The sequence below is a fragment of the Leptodactylus fuscus genome, chromosome 7, assembly GCF_031893055.1.
Source record: "Leptodactylus fuscus isolate aLepFus1 chromosome 7, aLepFus1.hap2, whole genome shotgun sequence".
NCBI lineage: Eukaryota > Metazoa > Chordata > Amphibia > Anura > Leptodactylidae > Leptodactylus > Leptodactylus fuscus.
In genome coordinates, this window is record NC_134271.1 from 125,052,084 (window position 1) to 125,069,876 (window position 17,793).

At 44.1% G+C, this 17,793-nt stretch overlaps 1 protein-coding gene across 2 annotated transcripts in view; it reads left to right on the forward strand.

Annotated features, from left to right (window-relative positions):
• The window catches only part of ARHGAP5 (Rho GTPase activating protein 5), a 61,024-nt gene that overhangs the window by 19,875 nt on the left and 23,356 nt on the right, over positions 1 to 17,793 (forward strand). For both annotated transcript variants that reach the window (XM_075282959.1, XM_075282960.1), the window contains exon 2: positions 1,999 to 5,873. In XM_075282959.1, coding sequence (XP_075139060.1) covers positions 2,169 to 5,873 — 3,705 coding nt within the window. In that variant the 5' untranslated portion in view covers positions 1,999 to 2,168. The remainder of the gene's footprint in view (positions 1 to 1,998; positions 5,874 to 17,793) is intronic.

The window sequence follows — 17,793 nt, forward strand, 5'->3', positions numbered from 1 at the left end:
CAACGCCGCCTCCATCTTCTTCAGGAACGGGCTCTCTTCGTGTCGTCTTCCGGCGGTGGCTTCAAACTTGTAGGCCTAGGGCAAAGCCAACTGCGCATGCTTGCCGGCCGCAAGAAAATGGCCGCTTACACAGTATTATAAGCGACCATTTTCTTGTGGCCTGTGGGCATGCGCAATCAGCTGCCCGTGGCCTAGAAGTTTGAAGCCACCGCCGGAAGAAGACACGAAGAGAGCCCGTTCCTGAAGAAGATGGAGGCGGCGCTGGAGAGTTCTCTCGCAGCATTGGAGATGCCCCCAGTGCTGTTTGAGCGCTGAGGACCGCCCTCAGTGCTGCGAAAACTCATTTGCATATTGGTGAAAACCGGGATTTCTACGGAACGGCGGCGCGGAGAAGACATCTAAAGGTAGGAGAAGAATAGCCTTTCTAAAGGCTATTCCTATGTGTTAGGAACAAAAAATTGAGTTTTAATGATAGGATCCCTTTAAACAGTAAGTCAGGGAAATGTAGGGAAAAAAAGTCACCCTTTTTTGGTGACACGTTCCCATTGTGTTTGTCACCCACTTTTAAGGTTTAGTCATTAGGGATGGCAATACAAAATGGCATTGGGACTATGTTATGCCCTTATGACCATGATCCGAATATAGTGAGGCATTTGGTTTAACCTTTTCAGTTTTCCCATGAACGTGACTTTGTTTTCTGGGACACCCCTCGCTGCACCTGAAATATTTTAATCTGCATAGTGATGAGCGTTGAGCAGCTTGTCAAAAATTTGTATTAATGCAGAGCTGTCCCTGCTGGGCCGGAGCCTCAATCTTACACTAAAGAGCAAATTGTCTGCAGCGTGTTCCTCATTTCTAGCCAGGCCACAGCTTCTCCCAAAACGTTAACACTTCCAGACGGATGCAATTTGGCACTTTAATACAGAAGAATTTTCCTTGTTAATCTTCTTTATTTCGTACATCTTTGTAGAGCGGGCAAAGGATTTGATTTCCATTATCAGGCATCATCCACAGCTCTAAGCAAGTGCTGTATATGGTAGTTATTTGCTTGCTTACACCACCGATACTGGGCTCAGAAACACCCCGATCATCTCTTAAACTGCCCATACAGGTTACATTAATGACAGCCATATCTGTCAATTTTGGTGGGACTGACCAATCATCTAATGTGTATAGGGGTGCCCCAGTTTTCCCCAAATGTCAGCAGAAAGTAGGATCGGGCTGTTTTATTTCAATATGCTCAATCTGTTTATTCTCAGAGTAGAAAAAAACACATTTCCAGAGGTGTATTTCAGTATCTTTAACAGCGGCTTATGCCAAGTTCGCATTAGCGTTGGCGGACCGTTGTGGTCCAAGGTAGGACCAGAACAATGGATAGGCATATGGAGACCAACAGACTCCATTGATTATAACTGGCTCTGTTGGGGTGTCCATTGTTTTGAAAGGGAAAGCAGATCTCAGGCAGACATTGCGAGAGATCAGCGGCTACATGTACTAAACTAGGGCCTGGTTCACATCTGCATTCTGTATTCCGTTTGGGGAGTTCACATGGGACACCCCCCCCCCCCGAACGGAATAACAAACTCATTGACCAGTGCTGAGCACTGAAAGCACACGGACCCTATAGACTATAATGGGGTCTGTATGTTTTCCGTGCACAGAGGAAAGTAGTTCATGAAGTACTTTTCTCTCTTCATGACTCGTGTGGAGACCGCACAGAAAACACACGGACCCCATTATAGTCTATGGGGTCCGTGTCCTTTCACTGCTCACCACTTGTCAGTGCCTTCAGTATTACGTTCGGAGGATCCCCATGCAGAACGCAGATGTGATCCAGGCCTAAGGCAGTCATTTCTTTACATTTCTAGTAGTGTCTGTTTTTGGTTTTATGCCTTGTTCTGTAATGTCTTGAATATTCTACTTGTTCTTTAACTATTCTACAGATTGGTGATAAAAAGCAGATCCCAATTGTAATATGTTTGTGCTTTGCCTCTACAGAAACACCGAGTACTATCATGTTTGAAAATACATCGTGTTGGAGAACATGAGAAGAAAAAGTTAAGCACCTCGTCCCTGTTTTTGACAAAATCTGAAGACCTCACGTGGAAATTAAGAATGAAAAGTATGCCCTGCTATCTAGACGTGCTGAAAAGGATGAGAGGGGAGTGATGATGGCAAAGAATAAGGAGCCGCGCCCCCCTTCGTATACCATCAGCGTGGTAGGATTGTCCGGAACCGAAAAGGATAAAGGCAACTGCGGTGTTGGAAAATCGTGTTTATGTAACAGATATGTCCGCTCAAAAGCTGATGAATATTATCATGAACACACCTCTGTCCTTAGCACAATTGACTTTGGTGGCCGTGTTGTCAACAATGACCACTTTCTGTATTGGGGTGACGTAACGCAGGTCGGGGAGGATGGGGTTGACTGCAAGCATCATATTATTGAACAGACAGAGTTCATAGATGATCAGACTTTCCTTCCACATCGGAGTACTAACCTTCAGCCCTATATAAAGAGAGCTGCAGCTTCAAAGATTCAGTCAGCTGAGAAATTAATGTACATTTGCACGGACCAGCTTGGCCTGGAGCAGGACTTTGAGCAAAAGCAAATGCCCGAAGGAAAGCTGACTATAGACGGTTTTGTTCTATGCATTGACGTTAGCCAAGGATGCAATCGAAAGTTTGATGACCAGTTAAAGTTCGTCAATAACCTCTATGCGCAAGTAGCAAAAGCAAAGAAGCCCATTATCATTGCAGCGACCAAGTGCGATGAGTGTGTTGACCACTATTTAAGAGAAGTCCAAGGTTTTGCCTCGAATAAGAAAAATTTACTTGTCGTAGAAACCTCAGCCAGAAACAATGTCAATGTCGATACATGTTTCACAGCACTAGTTCAAATGTTGGACAAAACCAGAGGTAAACCCAAGATTATCCCTTACCTCGAGGCTTTCAAAACACATCGACAGATTGTCGCGTCTGCTACTGATAAGTTCGAGAAGCTTATTGTACAAACTGTGCGTGACTACCATGCGACTTGGAAAACCGTCAGTAATAAGTTAAAAAACCACTCCGATTATGAGAATTATATAAATTTAGAGGGAACACTGAAGGCTAAAAATACATTCTCGAAACACATAGAACAGCTCAAACAGGAGCACATTAGAAAAAGAAAGGAGGAATACCTTAAAACACTACCAAGAGCACTCAATACGTTACTGCCAAAGCTTGAAGAGGTCGAATCCCTAAGTTGGACAGACGCTCTTCAGGTGTTAGAGAAAAAGCCCGAATTCAGCCTATGGTTTGTAATGCTGGAAAAGACTCCATGGGACCAGTCAGATCATATTGATAAAGTCAACGACCGACGGGTCCCTTTCGATCTGCTCTGCACATTAGACGCTGAGAAAGTCTATCAAAGCCATGTTCAGCATCTGGTTTCCGAGAAGAGGAGATTGGAAATGAAAGCCAAGTTCAAAAAGACCCTTGAAAAGATTCCATTCATTTCGCCTGGTCAACCTTGGGAAGAAGTCATGTGTTTTGTTTTGGAGGACGAGGCGTATAAATTTATCAATGAGGGTGATCGATTTGAGGTATACCGTAAGCACCAGCAAGAGATCATCGAAAAAGCCAAAGAAGAATTTCAGGAGATGCTTTTTGAGCACTCCGAGCTATTCTATGACCTAGATCTTAACGCTACCCCAAGCACTGATAAAATGACAGAGATCAATGCCGTTCTTGGAGAAGAACCGAGATACAAAGCTTTACAGAAGCTTGCAACGGACAGAGAATCTCTTCTTCTCAAGCACATAGGATTTGTTTATCATCCAACGAAGGAAACTTGTCTTAGCGTCCAAAGTTGTATGGACATAAAAGTGGAACAGGTACTTGCCAACAGTCTATTACAGTCCAGTCTTAGCCGCTTGAATTTGTACCAAGACGGAACCAACCTTGACAAGGTAAACCTTCTCATTCTCGGAAAAGACAACCTTCCGCAAGAGATGGCCAACGAGATAAGGACCCAGTCAACAGATGATGAGTTTGCGTTGGATGGAAAGATCTACGAGTTAGACTTAAGAGCAGTGGATGCCAATTCTCCATATGTTTTCAGCCAATTTTGGACTCCTGGGTTTAAACCACATGGTTGTTTTTGTGTGTTTAGCTCAATCGAGTCACTTAATTTTATAGGTGACTGTATAGGGAAAATTAGATGTGAAGCTCAGGCAAGAAGAGATAAGGATATTGCAAGCCTTCCATTTACATTAATTTTGGCTAACCAGAGAGAAAGTGTTAGCAAAAACATGCCCATTTTAAGGCACCAAGGGCAGCAATTGGCAAATAAGCTCCAATGTCCTTTTGTGGATGTGCCAGCTGGCACTTATCCCCGTAAATTTAATGAGGCCCAAATCAAGCAAGCTCTTAGGGGAGTGCTCGAATCTGTCAAGCACAACTCTGATATTGCCAGTCCCGTCCCCGCTATTAAAGACCTTTCAGAAGCCGATCTAAGAATTGTAATGTGTGCCATGTGCGGGGACCCTTTCAGTGTGGATCTTATTCTTTCCCCCTTTTTGGAGTCCCGTACTTGCAGTGCTGCTCAGCCAGGCCAAAATAATTCTCTAATGCTGGATAAAATAATTGGTGAAAAACGGAGGAGGATACAGATAACCATTCTATCCTACCACTCCTCCATTGGAGTTCGAAAAGATGAACTGGTTCATGGGTACATTCTTATTTATTCAGCCAAGCGAAAAGCATCCATGGGAATGCTGCGTGCTTTTCTATCAGAAATTCAGGACACAATTCCTGTTCAACTAGTCGCGGTCACCGACAGCCAAGCAGACTTCTTTGAGAACGAAGCCATCAAAGAGCTGATGACTGAAGGAGAGCACATCGCTACAGAAATTTCCGCAAAATTCACAGCTTTATATTCCTTGTCTCAGTACCATCGCCAGACAGAGGTCTTCACTCCGTTTTTCAGCGACGTTCTAGAAAAGAAGACTTCCATCGAGAATTCCTATTTAGCAGAAAGCCGTCGAGAGGCAAGTCAACAAAGTGAAGATGTTTTTCCTTATTCGCCACGTGGAAACTCGCCAGCCTACAGCTGCTACCCCGATTCAGAAGATGACACAGAAGCACCTCCACCTTATAGCCCTATAGGGGATGATGTGCAGCTGTTGCCAAAGTGTAATTTGGACAATGAAGGGAATGAATACCCTACACATAGCACTCCATTAAATTGCCACGACCACAACCATAAAGTGCCTCCGCCAATCAGACCGAAACCAGGTGGAAATAAGTCCAAGGTGAATAGGCTAGACCCAAATCTTGTTAGAGCCATTGAAGCTGGCATTAGCAAAAACCCGAGGAAGCAAAGTCCTCGTTTCCCGTTGGTCCATCCCGAAGATGCAGATTCATCAGATAACTACGCAGAACCCGTTGACACAATACTGAGGTCCAAAGATTTCATTAATGACTTATATGCAGATCCAGATGATAGTCAGAACCACATCCATAAAATGCATCACCTGTTCCCCAATGCACAAGGAGATGAAGAGAATGGGATCACTGATCGAAACTCAAGACAGGGAGAGAGGCGACCATCAAAATACAAGTACAGGTCAAAAACTCTATTCAGCAAGACTAGATCATACACGTATCGAAGAACCCATTCAGATGCCAGCGATGAAGAGGCTTTTACCATCACTGGAAAAGATAGAAAGCGGAAACCAAAACACAGGCCAAGTGAGGAAGACCCACTGCTTTCTCCAGTTGACACTTGGAAGGCTGGCATAGATAACCCTGCCATCACATCAGACCAGGAACAGGAAGAAAGAAAGACCAAGAAGAAGCCACCAAAAGTGAAAGAAGAGAAGAAGGTAGGTTTATTTCTGCTGGTTCTGCATAGATAGTTCTTTGTAAGATTATTTTCATTATTGCCGAGATAATCTCTTGACACTATTCATTGAAATTTAGTCTTCATGATCTTACATTGTAATGAATATTGGTTGCCAACAAGCCCATTGCAAGAACTTCCAAGAAGGATTTGACTACTTAAAGGGATCCTATCAGTGAGACACAATTTTTTTCTAGGTACCACGTCGGAATAGTCTTAAGAAAGGCTATTCGTCTCCTAGCCTTTCGTTGTCTTCTCCACACTACCATTTGCCTACAATCCCGGTTTTTGTTGGTATGCAAACTAGCTCTCTCGCAGCACTGGGGGTGGGCCCCAGCGCACAAACAGCACTGGGGGCGTCCCCAATGCTGCGAGAGAATTCTCTCCAGCGCGGGGCCCATCTTCGTCAGCAGCGTCATCTTCAGCCTCTTCTTCTGGCGGTGGCTTGTAACTTCTAGGCCTTGGGCCTTGGACAGAGCAAACTGCGCATGCCCACAGGCCACGAGAAAATGGCCGCTTGCACAGTATTGTAAGTGGACACAGTATTGTAGCCTAGAAGTTACAAGCCACCGCCGGAAGATGAAGATGTCGCTGCTGACAAAGATGGACGCAGCGCTGGAGAGAGTTCTCGCAGCATTGGGGATGCCCCCAGTGCTGTTTGAGCGCTGGGGCCCGCCCCTAGTGCTGTGAGAGAGCTAATTTGCATACCAACAAGAACCGGGATTGTAGGCGAACGGCGGCGCGGAGAAGACGACGAAAGGCTATTCTGACGTGGTACTTAGAAAAAAAATTGTCTGACTGATAGGATCCCTTTAAGGTGCTCATGCTTGGCTAAACTAGGTGTATATATGTATGGGGGGTGTATGGGAGGAATTGCTGAAAAAGTTTGGGCACTTTTGTGAACGCTGAAAGTTGTTCCTCCTGACTTCTCCGTACATGTGCATGTGTCCTCGGTATGGACAGGGAAGTAGCCACCATTAGACACTGAGCGGTGACTTTTCTTCCATGTAAGCAATCTGTTGTGTAAGAGTTGGCATAAGGAAGTCAACAAGTTTTGACGAAGTTGGACAACTTTTCTCTTTTTGTGTATGGGGACCTTGAAATCATTGTTGCTGAATAGGGGTTTAATCGGAGGTAGCTTGACCCATGGGTCACAAAGAAAGGTGAAGAGTAAAAAAAAGCAAGATATGTATTTTTTTGAATCCATATATGATATTTTAGATATAATGCATGTCCAAGATGTTTAGCTGGGAAATGGAGACAAAACAAGCAATTTAGAGCACAGGTTGTTACTTCTGCCGTATGATTATCTAGTACAGTTTAGGAGGTTTTTCAGCCTATAAAGTATACGGTTTCTTCAGTCTTACGTGGGAGTACAAGTAGCCATTACTTAGTTGTATGGTTGTGGTTATTCTAAAACATTCCCTGTTAATAATTTGTGGCCACCACTTACTTGACATTTACTGCCGGTTCTAGCTCTACTTTATTGTGTGTTTTAGACACTTTAATATTACTATCTGAATTACATAGAGGATGGGAAACTTTATAGGAGGTCTAGGAGTTTTTGGCCGTAAAGTGGAAACTAAAATCTAGCTGTGTTATGACTTGTCTAAATCCAACCTTTATAACCTTTTGATGGCAATACGAGACTGAATAGAGTCAAAAGAAGATGATTTTATGGGGAAAGTGCCTTTTTGCTTATATAAGTGCTGATAACATATATGGCAATAGGAAACATTGCTTCTTGGGAAATGTACACTCACCGGCCACTTTATTAGGTACACCATGCTAGTAACGGGTTGGACCCCCTTTTGCCTTCAGAACTGCCTCAATTCTTCGTGGCATAGATTCAACAAGGTGCTGGAAGCATTCCTCAGAGATTTTGGTCCATATTGACATGATGGCATCACACAGTTGCCGCAGATTTGTCGGCTGCACATCCATGATGCAAATCTCCCGTTCCACCACATCCCAAAGATGCTCTATTGGATTGAGATCTGGTGACTGTGGAGGCCATTGGAGTACAGTGAACTCATTGTCATGTTCAAGAAACCAGTCTGAGATGATTCCAGCTTTATGACATGGCGCATTATCCTGCTGAAAGTAGCCATCAGATGTTGGGTACATTGTGGTCATAAAGGGATGGACATGGTCAGCAACAATACTCAGGTAGGCTTTGGCGTTACAACGATGCTCAATTGGTACCAAGGGGCCCGAAGAGTGCCAAGAAAATATTCCCCACACCATGACACCACCACCACCAGCCTGAACCGTTGATACAAGGCAGGATGGATCCATGCTTTCATGTTGTTGACGCCAAATTCTGACCCTACCATCCGAATGTCGCAGCAGAAATCGAGACTCATCAGACCAGGCAACGTTTTTCCAATCTTCAATTGTCCAATTTCGATGAGCTTGTGCAAATTGTAGCCTCAGTTTCCTGTTCTTAGCTGAAAGGAGTGACACCCGGTGTGGTCTTCTGCTGCTGTAGCCCATCTGCCTCAAAGTTCGACGTACTGTGCGTTCAGAGATGCTCTTCTGGCTACCTTGGTTGTAACGGGTGGCTATTTGAGTCACTGTTGCCTTTCTATCAGCTCGAACCAGTCTGGCCATTCTCCTCTGACCTCTGGCATCAACAACGCATTTCCGCCCACAGAACTGCCGCTCACTGGATGTTTTTTCTTTTTCGGACCATTCTCTGTAAACCCTAGAGATGGTTGTGCGTGAAAATCCCAGTAGATCAGCAGTTTCTGAAATACTCAGACCAGCCCTTCTGGCACCAACAACCATGCCACGTTCAAAGGCACTCAAATCACCTTTCTTCCCCATACTGATGCTCGGTTTGAACTGCAGGAGATTGTCTTGACCATGTCTACATGCCTAAATGCACTGAGTTGCCGCCATGTGATTGGCTGATTAGAAATTAAGTGTTAACAAGCAGTTGGACAGGTGTACCTAATAAAGTGGCCGGTGAGTGTATGTTCATCAAATTTACTTAAATTTGAGTAGAGCGTTTTATCCTTTCATTGTTTGGACCTGAAAGCTGATGCTATCCTTTATCCTGGTATTTATTGTACAGACTAGCCATATTCCTACAGAGCTGCCATAAACATGCACTACTTATCTCCGTAAGTGCAATAAAATTCGGTATGTTGAAATCCAATATGTTCAACAACCCTAATTTTATTTTTTTTTTTTGCCCTGCAACATCTGTCATCTGTAAGAGATTTAGGACAATCCCCTTGACATTGATCTAACATATATGGCCACCTTTACACATCCAAACCATTGTACCCATATCGATTATACCGGAAATCGTCCGTTGTTCATGCTGGTATTTGAGGGTGCACATGAGACGGCTGGCTTTAGTTGACATTGATCCAACGCAGGGGTGGGCCATTCATTTTCCCATGGGGCCACATGAGAAATTGTAACGGTTCTAGAAGGCCATGCGTGCCATGGCAAATTTAGCTCCACCCATTTCTACACTGACTCCACCCATTCTCAATCATCTTTCCATGTGCCCCCACACAGTATAATCCTCCTACAGTCACCTGTACATTATATGTCCCCACATTTTAATGTTCCCCTCCAAATGTCCCACAGTATTAAATCCCTCTCCTGGTGCCCCAGTATAAACTAGCAGAAACTAGTGGGGGACATTAAACTGGGGCAGCTGGAGGGTGACATTAAACAGTGGGGGTAGTTGGAGGGGGACATTAAACTGGGGGCAACTAGAGGCAGACATGTCCCCCCTCCAGCTACCCCCCATGGTTTAATATCCTCCTCCAGCTGCCCCAGTTTAATATCTCCCTCCATTTGCCCCCTAGTTTATTGTCCCCCCTCCATGTTCATTCAGTTTAACTGCCCCCTACATTTGCCCCTAGTTTCCCCCTCTTGCTCACACATGCTGTCTCTTCTCTCTTTATCATCCAGCAGCCCCCATTGCCGGCAGCTTGCAGAAATCACACAGTCCCGTGTGGCTCCGCCCATTAATGAGTCATAGCCTATCCTGGTGATAGGCTGTGATGACATCATCACAGGTCCTTGAACAAACGTCCACTCGCTATGCGGGTCGGACAGAAGCAGTCAGAGGGCCGGATGTGGCCTGCGGGCCGCACATTGCCCAGGTCTGATCTAACGTGTATGGCCACCTTTACCCATCCAGACCATTATACCAATCCTATTAGTATCGATTTGTACCAGGAATCGTTGCGGTGTTCCTGCTGATATTCAAGGGTGCTTGTCGTCTTCTTCTATATGTATGTTAATCTATCATTGCTATCTCCGGGGTATAGCGCACGCATCACTATTGTCAGATCACAGCCACAGTTGTTCCTGTAGGAGTTGTGACACACAGAACTATTTTTGATGCGCTCAGCACATTGCCTCTGGTGTATTCGATGTTCTATATATGGCCGGTTTTATTTCTGGATTGAAAACTCTACTATGAGCATCTCGATCTCCATGGAAATATTTTCTAGGTAACAAGCTGTGCAAGGAAAATGGTTAAATGTGTGAATACAGAAACGCCAACTTCTCGGGAAAGGACGGGTTTATATGTAAATTTCATTGTCATAAGAAGCCATGTTACAGATCTATTTTCTAGGGGAAGACTGAAGCTGGCCATATAATGTTTGAGGAACCCGGTCGTTTTGGCTGGAACGCAGTCCATCTAATGTCCCAAATTTTTTTTCCCTACATGAAATCTGTTGGTAGGGGAAGGAAGCTATTTGGTGTCAAGGCCCTATGCCAAGTCACCAGCATCATTCTGGAAAACCTACTTAAGGCTGAGGCTCCACGTTGCAAAAACGTAGCTTTTTTTCTTGCAGATTTTGCTGCATTTTTTTAAAAAACCAAAGTCAGGAGTGGATTGAGTGGAAGGTACAAGTATAAGAACTTACTATATATTTCCCATTCCTGTTGTAGCCATACTTTGCTCTGTCTCTAAAAATTACCCAAAGCTGTGTTTCTGCAACGTTGGGCATCAGCCTAAAGGGGTTCTCTAGGGATCCTTTAAATACCTAGGACTCATTGACACAACAGGGTTCCTCGGTTTAAAACAATGGCCAGCACACAACCCCATAGCCTTTAATGGATCCGTTCTCTCAACCATTGTTTTAACAGTCCATGTTAATGATCTGAGAAAAAAACGTGTCTTATCTCAGGCCATGTCTTTGAGGGATCCGTGAAATAGGATTACGCTCAAGTGTGTATAGGACCCTATCATGTGAATGTAGCCTTACTTATTCTAGGGTCTAAGGAGGTAAGCCGAAGGGTTCTGGGGTGGTTTCTGAACCTTTATCACATGAACAAATCCAGCACTTGGCCCTGAGTTTCTCCAGTTCATCGCCCTCTCATTTCCACAGGTAGTATGTGTTAGGTGTCTGAAGATAGTATAGTCAAACCCCATAGCACAGGGAGGTATGAACGAGGAGGACCCACTTGTGGTCAGAGTTCTTGTTCTGATCACTTGACCCAGGGTCGGAACCAGGCCAGAAACCCAGGATTCACCTCTATTATGCCCTGGAAAAAAGTAAGGAGAACCACTTTATGGCTGAGGAGGCCTCATATTGCAGGGGGTAATTGACCGCTGTCAACCACTTATCTCCGGTGGGGAAAAGCATTTGCCATGTCAGTCATGCTTGATTCTCTCTTTTTTTCTGTTCTCCTTGCTCACTTCTGTTTTTTAGGGAAGAATCAAGACCACTCCTTAGATATTGATCTACTTGTCGCACCAGTTCACTCCTCAATCATCTAAGTTCTTATACTTGTACCTTCCACTCAATCCACTCCTGGCTTTGGTTTTAAAAAAGTGCAGCAAATTTGCAAGAAAAAAAGCTACGTTTTTGCAACATGGGGCCTCAGTCTTAAGTAGGTTTTCCAGAATGGTACTGGTGACTCAGCATAGGCCTTGACACCAAATAGCTCGATCCTTCCTTCCCCTAACAATAGATTACAAGTAGGAAAAAAAAAATTAGCATCCTAAATTCCCTGCGCTTTGATGACTCTGCCCCAGTCTACACAGCAAAGCTGAAATATGAGACTCACAAGATAGATTGGCCTATTAGTTATATTAAAACATTCCAGGTAGTTTCTTAGAAAACAATAAAAAAAATAGCCCTAAATGGTTTATTATAATAAAAATAATGATGATAAAATAAAAAATGATGGCGGCCATATGCATTGGCTCATATTGTCAGCCTTGCCAACTGGATAAACCGATCTAACCTAGGTTGTTAGTGTAGTGATATGACTTACATGCGTATTTTATTCGGATTTGTGTCATGTCTGAACCTAAATCTGACAATCAGCTTTTTTACGACTATTTTCTGTGCGTTTCAGGCAGTACCTGTCTGCTTTGTATGAACAGTCTTATGGGAGCATCACAACCCTAAAGGGATTTTTTGTTTGATATGGGGCTCAGCTCTGTTTCTTTCACAGAAAACAAAAAAGCAGCTGCTGTTTAGGGAAATACTGTGATGTTCGCCATATTTGATTTTGCAGCTTCTAAGCTTGCAGACTGTTTTGACACGTCTGTCTCGTAGAATTGTTGTTAGTCGGTCTTTGTTTGCAGACAGTCGGCGATACATCTGCTGTCCTATTACTATTATGGCTGTTTCCCTTTTGTTTGTGATACACGTGAAAAGTTACGTTCCTTGCATCTCTTTATATATTACTACGGTAGGCTTTTGCTGACGCTTAGACCTGGTTCACATCTGCGTTCGGGTTTCCGATTAGGGAGTCTGCTTGGGGACCCCCTCCCCCAAATGGAAACCTATATGCATAAAAAAGTGGCACTTTTCTCTCCGCATGTTTTGTACGGAAATGGAACAGAAATCACACGGACCCCATTATAGTCTATGGGGTCTGCGGGTAACCGCTTTTTAAGTGCAAAGGATTTCTGTTTGTCGGGTCCCCAAGCTGACCTGAAGTACGGAAACCCACAGGCAGGTGTGAACCTAGCGTCACATTGACTTGACATGCATGGATATTACTGGGGTCCATTGGTGTGTAGGAAGCTGGATCAGTTACTGACAGTTACTGGGGTTGTGCCGTCAGCTCATACATAGCATGTGCCTTTACTGCCCAACATGTTGGTAAGTGGTCTGGGGTTCTCTAGGTCTGGGACAACGGAATACATTTCAGTGTTGGTGGTGAGGACAGGACAGACTGCTGTATTTTTACTAGCGAGTTACACTAATGCAGTAGACCAGGTAACTCTCTTGGTAGCCAATAGTAAAAAGCATATGCACAAATCAGTAAAGTATTCCTAATGACACTTCTATACATGTGCATTCTTAGTGTGGCTGAGCGTGCATGTATTCTAAATGGGGGGGGGGGTGTGTGTAAGCTGTCAAACACCTGGTGGCGGATTATCTACCGTGAGACCATAGGAGTGGGCATGTTGAAATGTACAGACCCTGTCCTTCTTTTTCCAGAGATCGTTTGTTGTGGGTGAGTTGGCACCCCCCCCCATATATGTAAGATTGCTGACAGATTTGTCTATATTTGCTCTTATGTGTATTGGTACCTACTGGTACTACATGTTGTGCCTCATCTTCTCAGTCGCGTTCAGGTGGCCACAAATTCACTAAACAGGAAACGATAATACACACAACGTTCAGATGTTTTCAATAGCAGAAATCAGCAGTCAAATAACATAAAGGTTTCCTGTTCTATGTCATTGTACTGAGATAATACACACAGTGATGTCACAGTACAGGGATAATACACACAGTGATGTCACAGTACAGGGATAATACACACAGTGATGTCACAGTACAGGGATAATACACACAGTAATGTCACAGTACAGGGATAATACACACAGTGATGTCACAGTACAGGGATAATACACACAGTGATGTCACAGTACAGGGATAATACACACAGTGATGTCACAGTACAGGGATAATACACACACTGATGTCACAGTACAGAGATAATACACACAGTGATGTCACAGTACAGGGATAATACACAGTGATGTCACAGTACAGGGATAATACACACAGTGATGTCACAGTACAGGGATAATACACACAGTGATGTCACAGTACAGGGATAACATACACAGTAATGTCACAGTACAGGGATAATACACACAGTGATGTCACAGTACAGGGATAATACACACAGTGATGTCACAGTACAGGGATAATACACACAGTGATGTCACAGTACAGGGATAACATACACAGTGATGTCACAGTACAGGGATAATACACACAGTGATGTCACAGTACAGGGATAATACAGTGATGTCACAGTACAGGAATAATACACACAGTGATGTCACAGTACAGGGATAATACACACAGTGATGTCACAGTACAGGGATAATACACACACTGATGTCACAGTACAGGGATAATACACAGTGATGTCACAGTACAGGGATAATACACACAGTGATGTCACAGTACAGGGATAATACACACAGTGATGTCACAGTACAGAGATAATACACACAGTGATGTCACAGTACAGGGATAATACACACAGTGATGTCACAGTACAGGGATAATACACACAGTGATGTCACAGTACAGAGATAATACACACAGTGATGTCACAGTACAGAGATAATACAGTGATGTCACAGTACAGGGATAATATACACAGTGATGTCACAGTACAGGGATAATACACACAGTGATGTCACAGTACAGGGATAATACACACAGTGATGTCACAGTACAGGGATAATACACACAGTGATGTCACAGTACAGGGATAACATACACAGTGATGTCACAGTACAGAGATAATACAGTGATGTCACAGTACAGGGATAATATACACAGTGATGTCACAGTACAGGGATAATACACACAGTGATGTCACAGTACAGGGATAATGATCAAAAGAAAGGTCACCATATAACAGCCACCTCACACCATAGGGGGAAAAAAAGCCTAAATGCCCCATGGCGGTATAATGCACCTATGATGTGACAGTATTAGAGCTATGTAGTGATGTCACACCACAGAAATAACAATAAGTCTGTATAATAAATCCTCTCTATGGGCGGTAGAGTGGAAACTGCTCCTCTATCCCATCCCTAAGTACCTTACAAGAGCCCTTCGGGCCTATAGCAGCTGCTGGGCCCGTTCCCCATGTACATTCATATGTCCTGTTCCACCTATCATAGTAATCCTATTCCTTTACTGCTCATCATATGAGAAGGGTATAATAGTAGTAGTCTAATACATTTTATGGTTTTAACTTCTTCTTTTCCCAGCTGTCACGTATGGGGCTGTGTATTGTGTGGTGTTCATGAGCCTGCAGCAGATGACAAGTTAGTCTTGTAGGCTTGATCTGTGGTACACTGTGTACAAGGCCTGACTCCTGTGTTAATATACAGTATACATTTGTAGCCGTGTGTACATTCACAAGGCGCCTGGTTTGAGAATTGCACAGAAGTGAAATATCCATCAAAACAACCAGAATTTGCTCCCTCAGAGCTTACACTTAAGATAAGTATTATACACGGCCGCCTCGAGTAACGACTGCTCTTATGTAAGAACTCCCTGTAAGGTAAATCTTGTGCACTGGTATAGGGTTGGGCGCGTTGTAACTCCATAGCTTGGCATGTCTAAAATTCATTGGCAGGCTTTGTGATGTCCCCAGTGGTGCCCATAAAGGATGCTTTATAAGGTTCAAGAGACTCCCATCAGTCTGATCCTACTAGGGCTGGCTCTGGCGCAGTGTGTTTAGTTACTGTATATATGTGGACTTGTTATATATACTTGGCTCATCTTAGAACCCTAGCTATAGCCCGGTTCACATCTGCGCCTTTCCCTTCCCTTCTCCACATGAAATATGCTGAAAGAAATGTCCTGCAACCATTAGCAGTTGACTCTTAATCTTTAAAGGGGTTCTACCATTAAACTACCTTTTTTTCTAATGAACACGTCGGAATAGCCTTAAGAAAGGCTATTCGTCTCCTACCTTTAGACGTGGTCTCAGCCGCGCCGTTCCGTAGAAATACCGGTATGCAAATTAGCTCTCCGCAGCAATGAGGGCGGGCCACAGCGCTGAAACACCGATGAGCGCATCCCCATTGCTGCCCAGAGCTCTTTCCTGCGCCTCCTCCTTCTTCTGCAGCAACTCCGCCTCTTCTGGCTTCTCTTGCTCTTGTAGTTCTATACAGGAGCATAGAGAGGCCACCCCAAAATGGCTGCCAGTTCAATACAGGAGCCGGCCGGTGGCCATTTTTGGGTAGCCGCTCTTGCAGTTCAATACAGGAGCCAGCTGGCGACCATTATTGGGTAGCCGCTCTTGCAGTTCAATACAGGAGCCGGCCGACGGCCATTTTGGGGAGGCCTCTCTATGCTCCTGTATAGAACTACAAGAGCAAGAGAAGCCAGAAGAGGTGGAGTTGCTGCAGAAGAAGGAGGCGGCGCAGGAAAGAGCTCTCGGGCAGCAATGGAGATGCACTCTTCGGCCTTTCAGCGCTGGGGCCCGCCCTCATTAAAACCGGTATTTCTACGGAACGGCGCGGCAGAGACCACGTCTAAAGGTAGGAGACGAATAGCCTTTCTTAAGGCTATTCCGACATGGTAATTAGAAAAAAAAGTAGTTTAATGGTAGAATCCCTTTAAGGAGTCAGACAGCAAGTGTTCATTTCCAGTGCAGCACCTCCAGAGGCAAAATGCAGTATTACATGCTGACCATTGAAATCAGTTGGCTGTCCTCGAGATGTAGAAACATTGTGAGCCATCCTGAGAGCAAGAGAGTCTTTGATGTACTCTACTCTGGCTTATTGAAGGAAGGAGCAGATGGTAGACTCTCCTCGAGTCATTTTTATCCTATCCAGCACCCTTTCCCAAGCTATACCCCATCATCAAGGTGTGGCTGATCTTAGCAGTATTATACTCGTTGGTTTTCCTCCATTTATCTCCCCAATATTCCATAATTTCTTTGAGAAGTTTAAGGAAACTGATGGCTTCAGAGTGCGGACAGGGAGTTGTAAATCTGCTACGGTTCTGAGTTGGCGTTTGGCCTAGGAATGTTCTCACCCTTAATGTTATCCTATAAAAATGCTCAACATTTGGTAGGAGAGCTTCTTGGTATTTACAACCCGGTGTTCATCTGAAGTAACCTAGTCCTCGCCTGCATCAGTGACGCCAGCCATTCTCTGGATCTTTCTGCTTAAGACAATGGGCTTCTGATTGAAATTGTTCCTGACATCATTGCTGTATTTTCCTCCTGTTCCAGAGAACAGTTTGATTTGACCTAAATTTTCTATTCAGCTTTTTTTTGGGGGGGAGAAAAATTCTGGCAGAGATAGGATCCTGAAGAACAATTTGTTATAAGTCAGCTATGGTAGACTTGAGACGTGAAGAGCATCTGTCTTCTGAAAGCTTTTGTCTTGTATGGTTTTTATACAAAACTTTTTTAGAAATATTTTTCATTGTTCTCGGGAGTAATGGATGTTCCTTGGTGAATTTATATAAGGAGTTCTGTCTATGTGGCGACTATCTCAGCGATGGCAAACCTTTTAGAGACAGTGTGCCCAAACTGCAACCCAAAACCTACTAAATTATTGGAAAGTGGCACCACGGCAGTTTAACCTTAAAACTGTCGTATCCACAATAGTGGACAATTACAGACCCACAAAATCTGTAAATGGGTAAAATCACGGACGCGTTCACACCTGCGCCCGGTCTCCGCTTTGCAGGTTTCTATCTTCTGCCCAAGAAACTGGACAGGAGACGGAAACCGGCAGTCAGTTTTCAAACCCATTCATTTGAAAGGGTTTTCACAGTGCCCGTGAGCGTCTTCTGGTCTCTGTGGCGAAACTGGGTTTTTTTTTTAACCGGACACAAAGTCGGACATGCAGGATTTTGTGTCCGGTTAAAAAAAATCCCAGTTTGGCCGTGGAGACCAGAAGA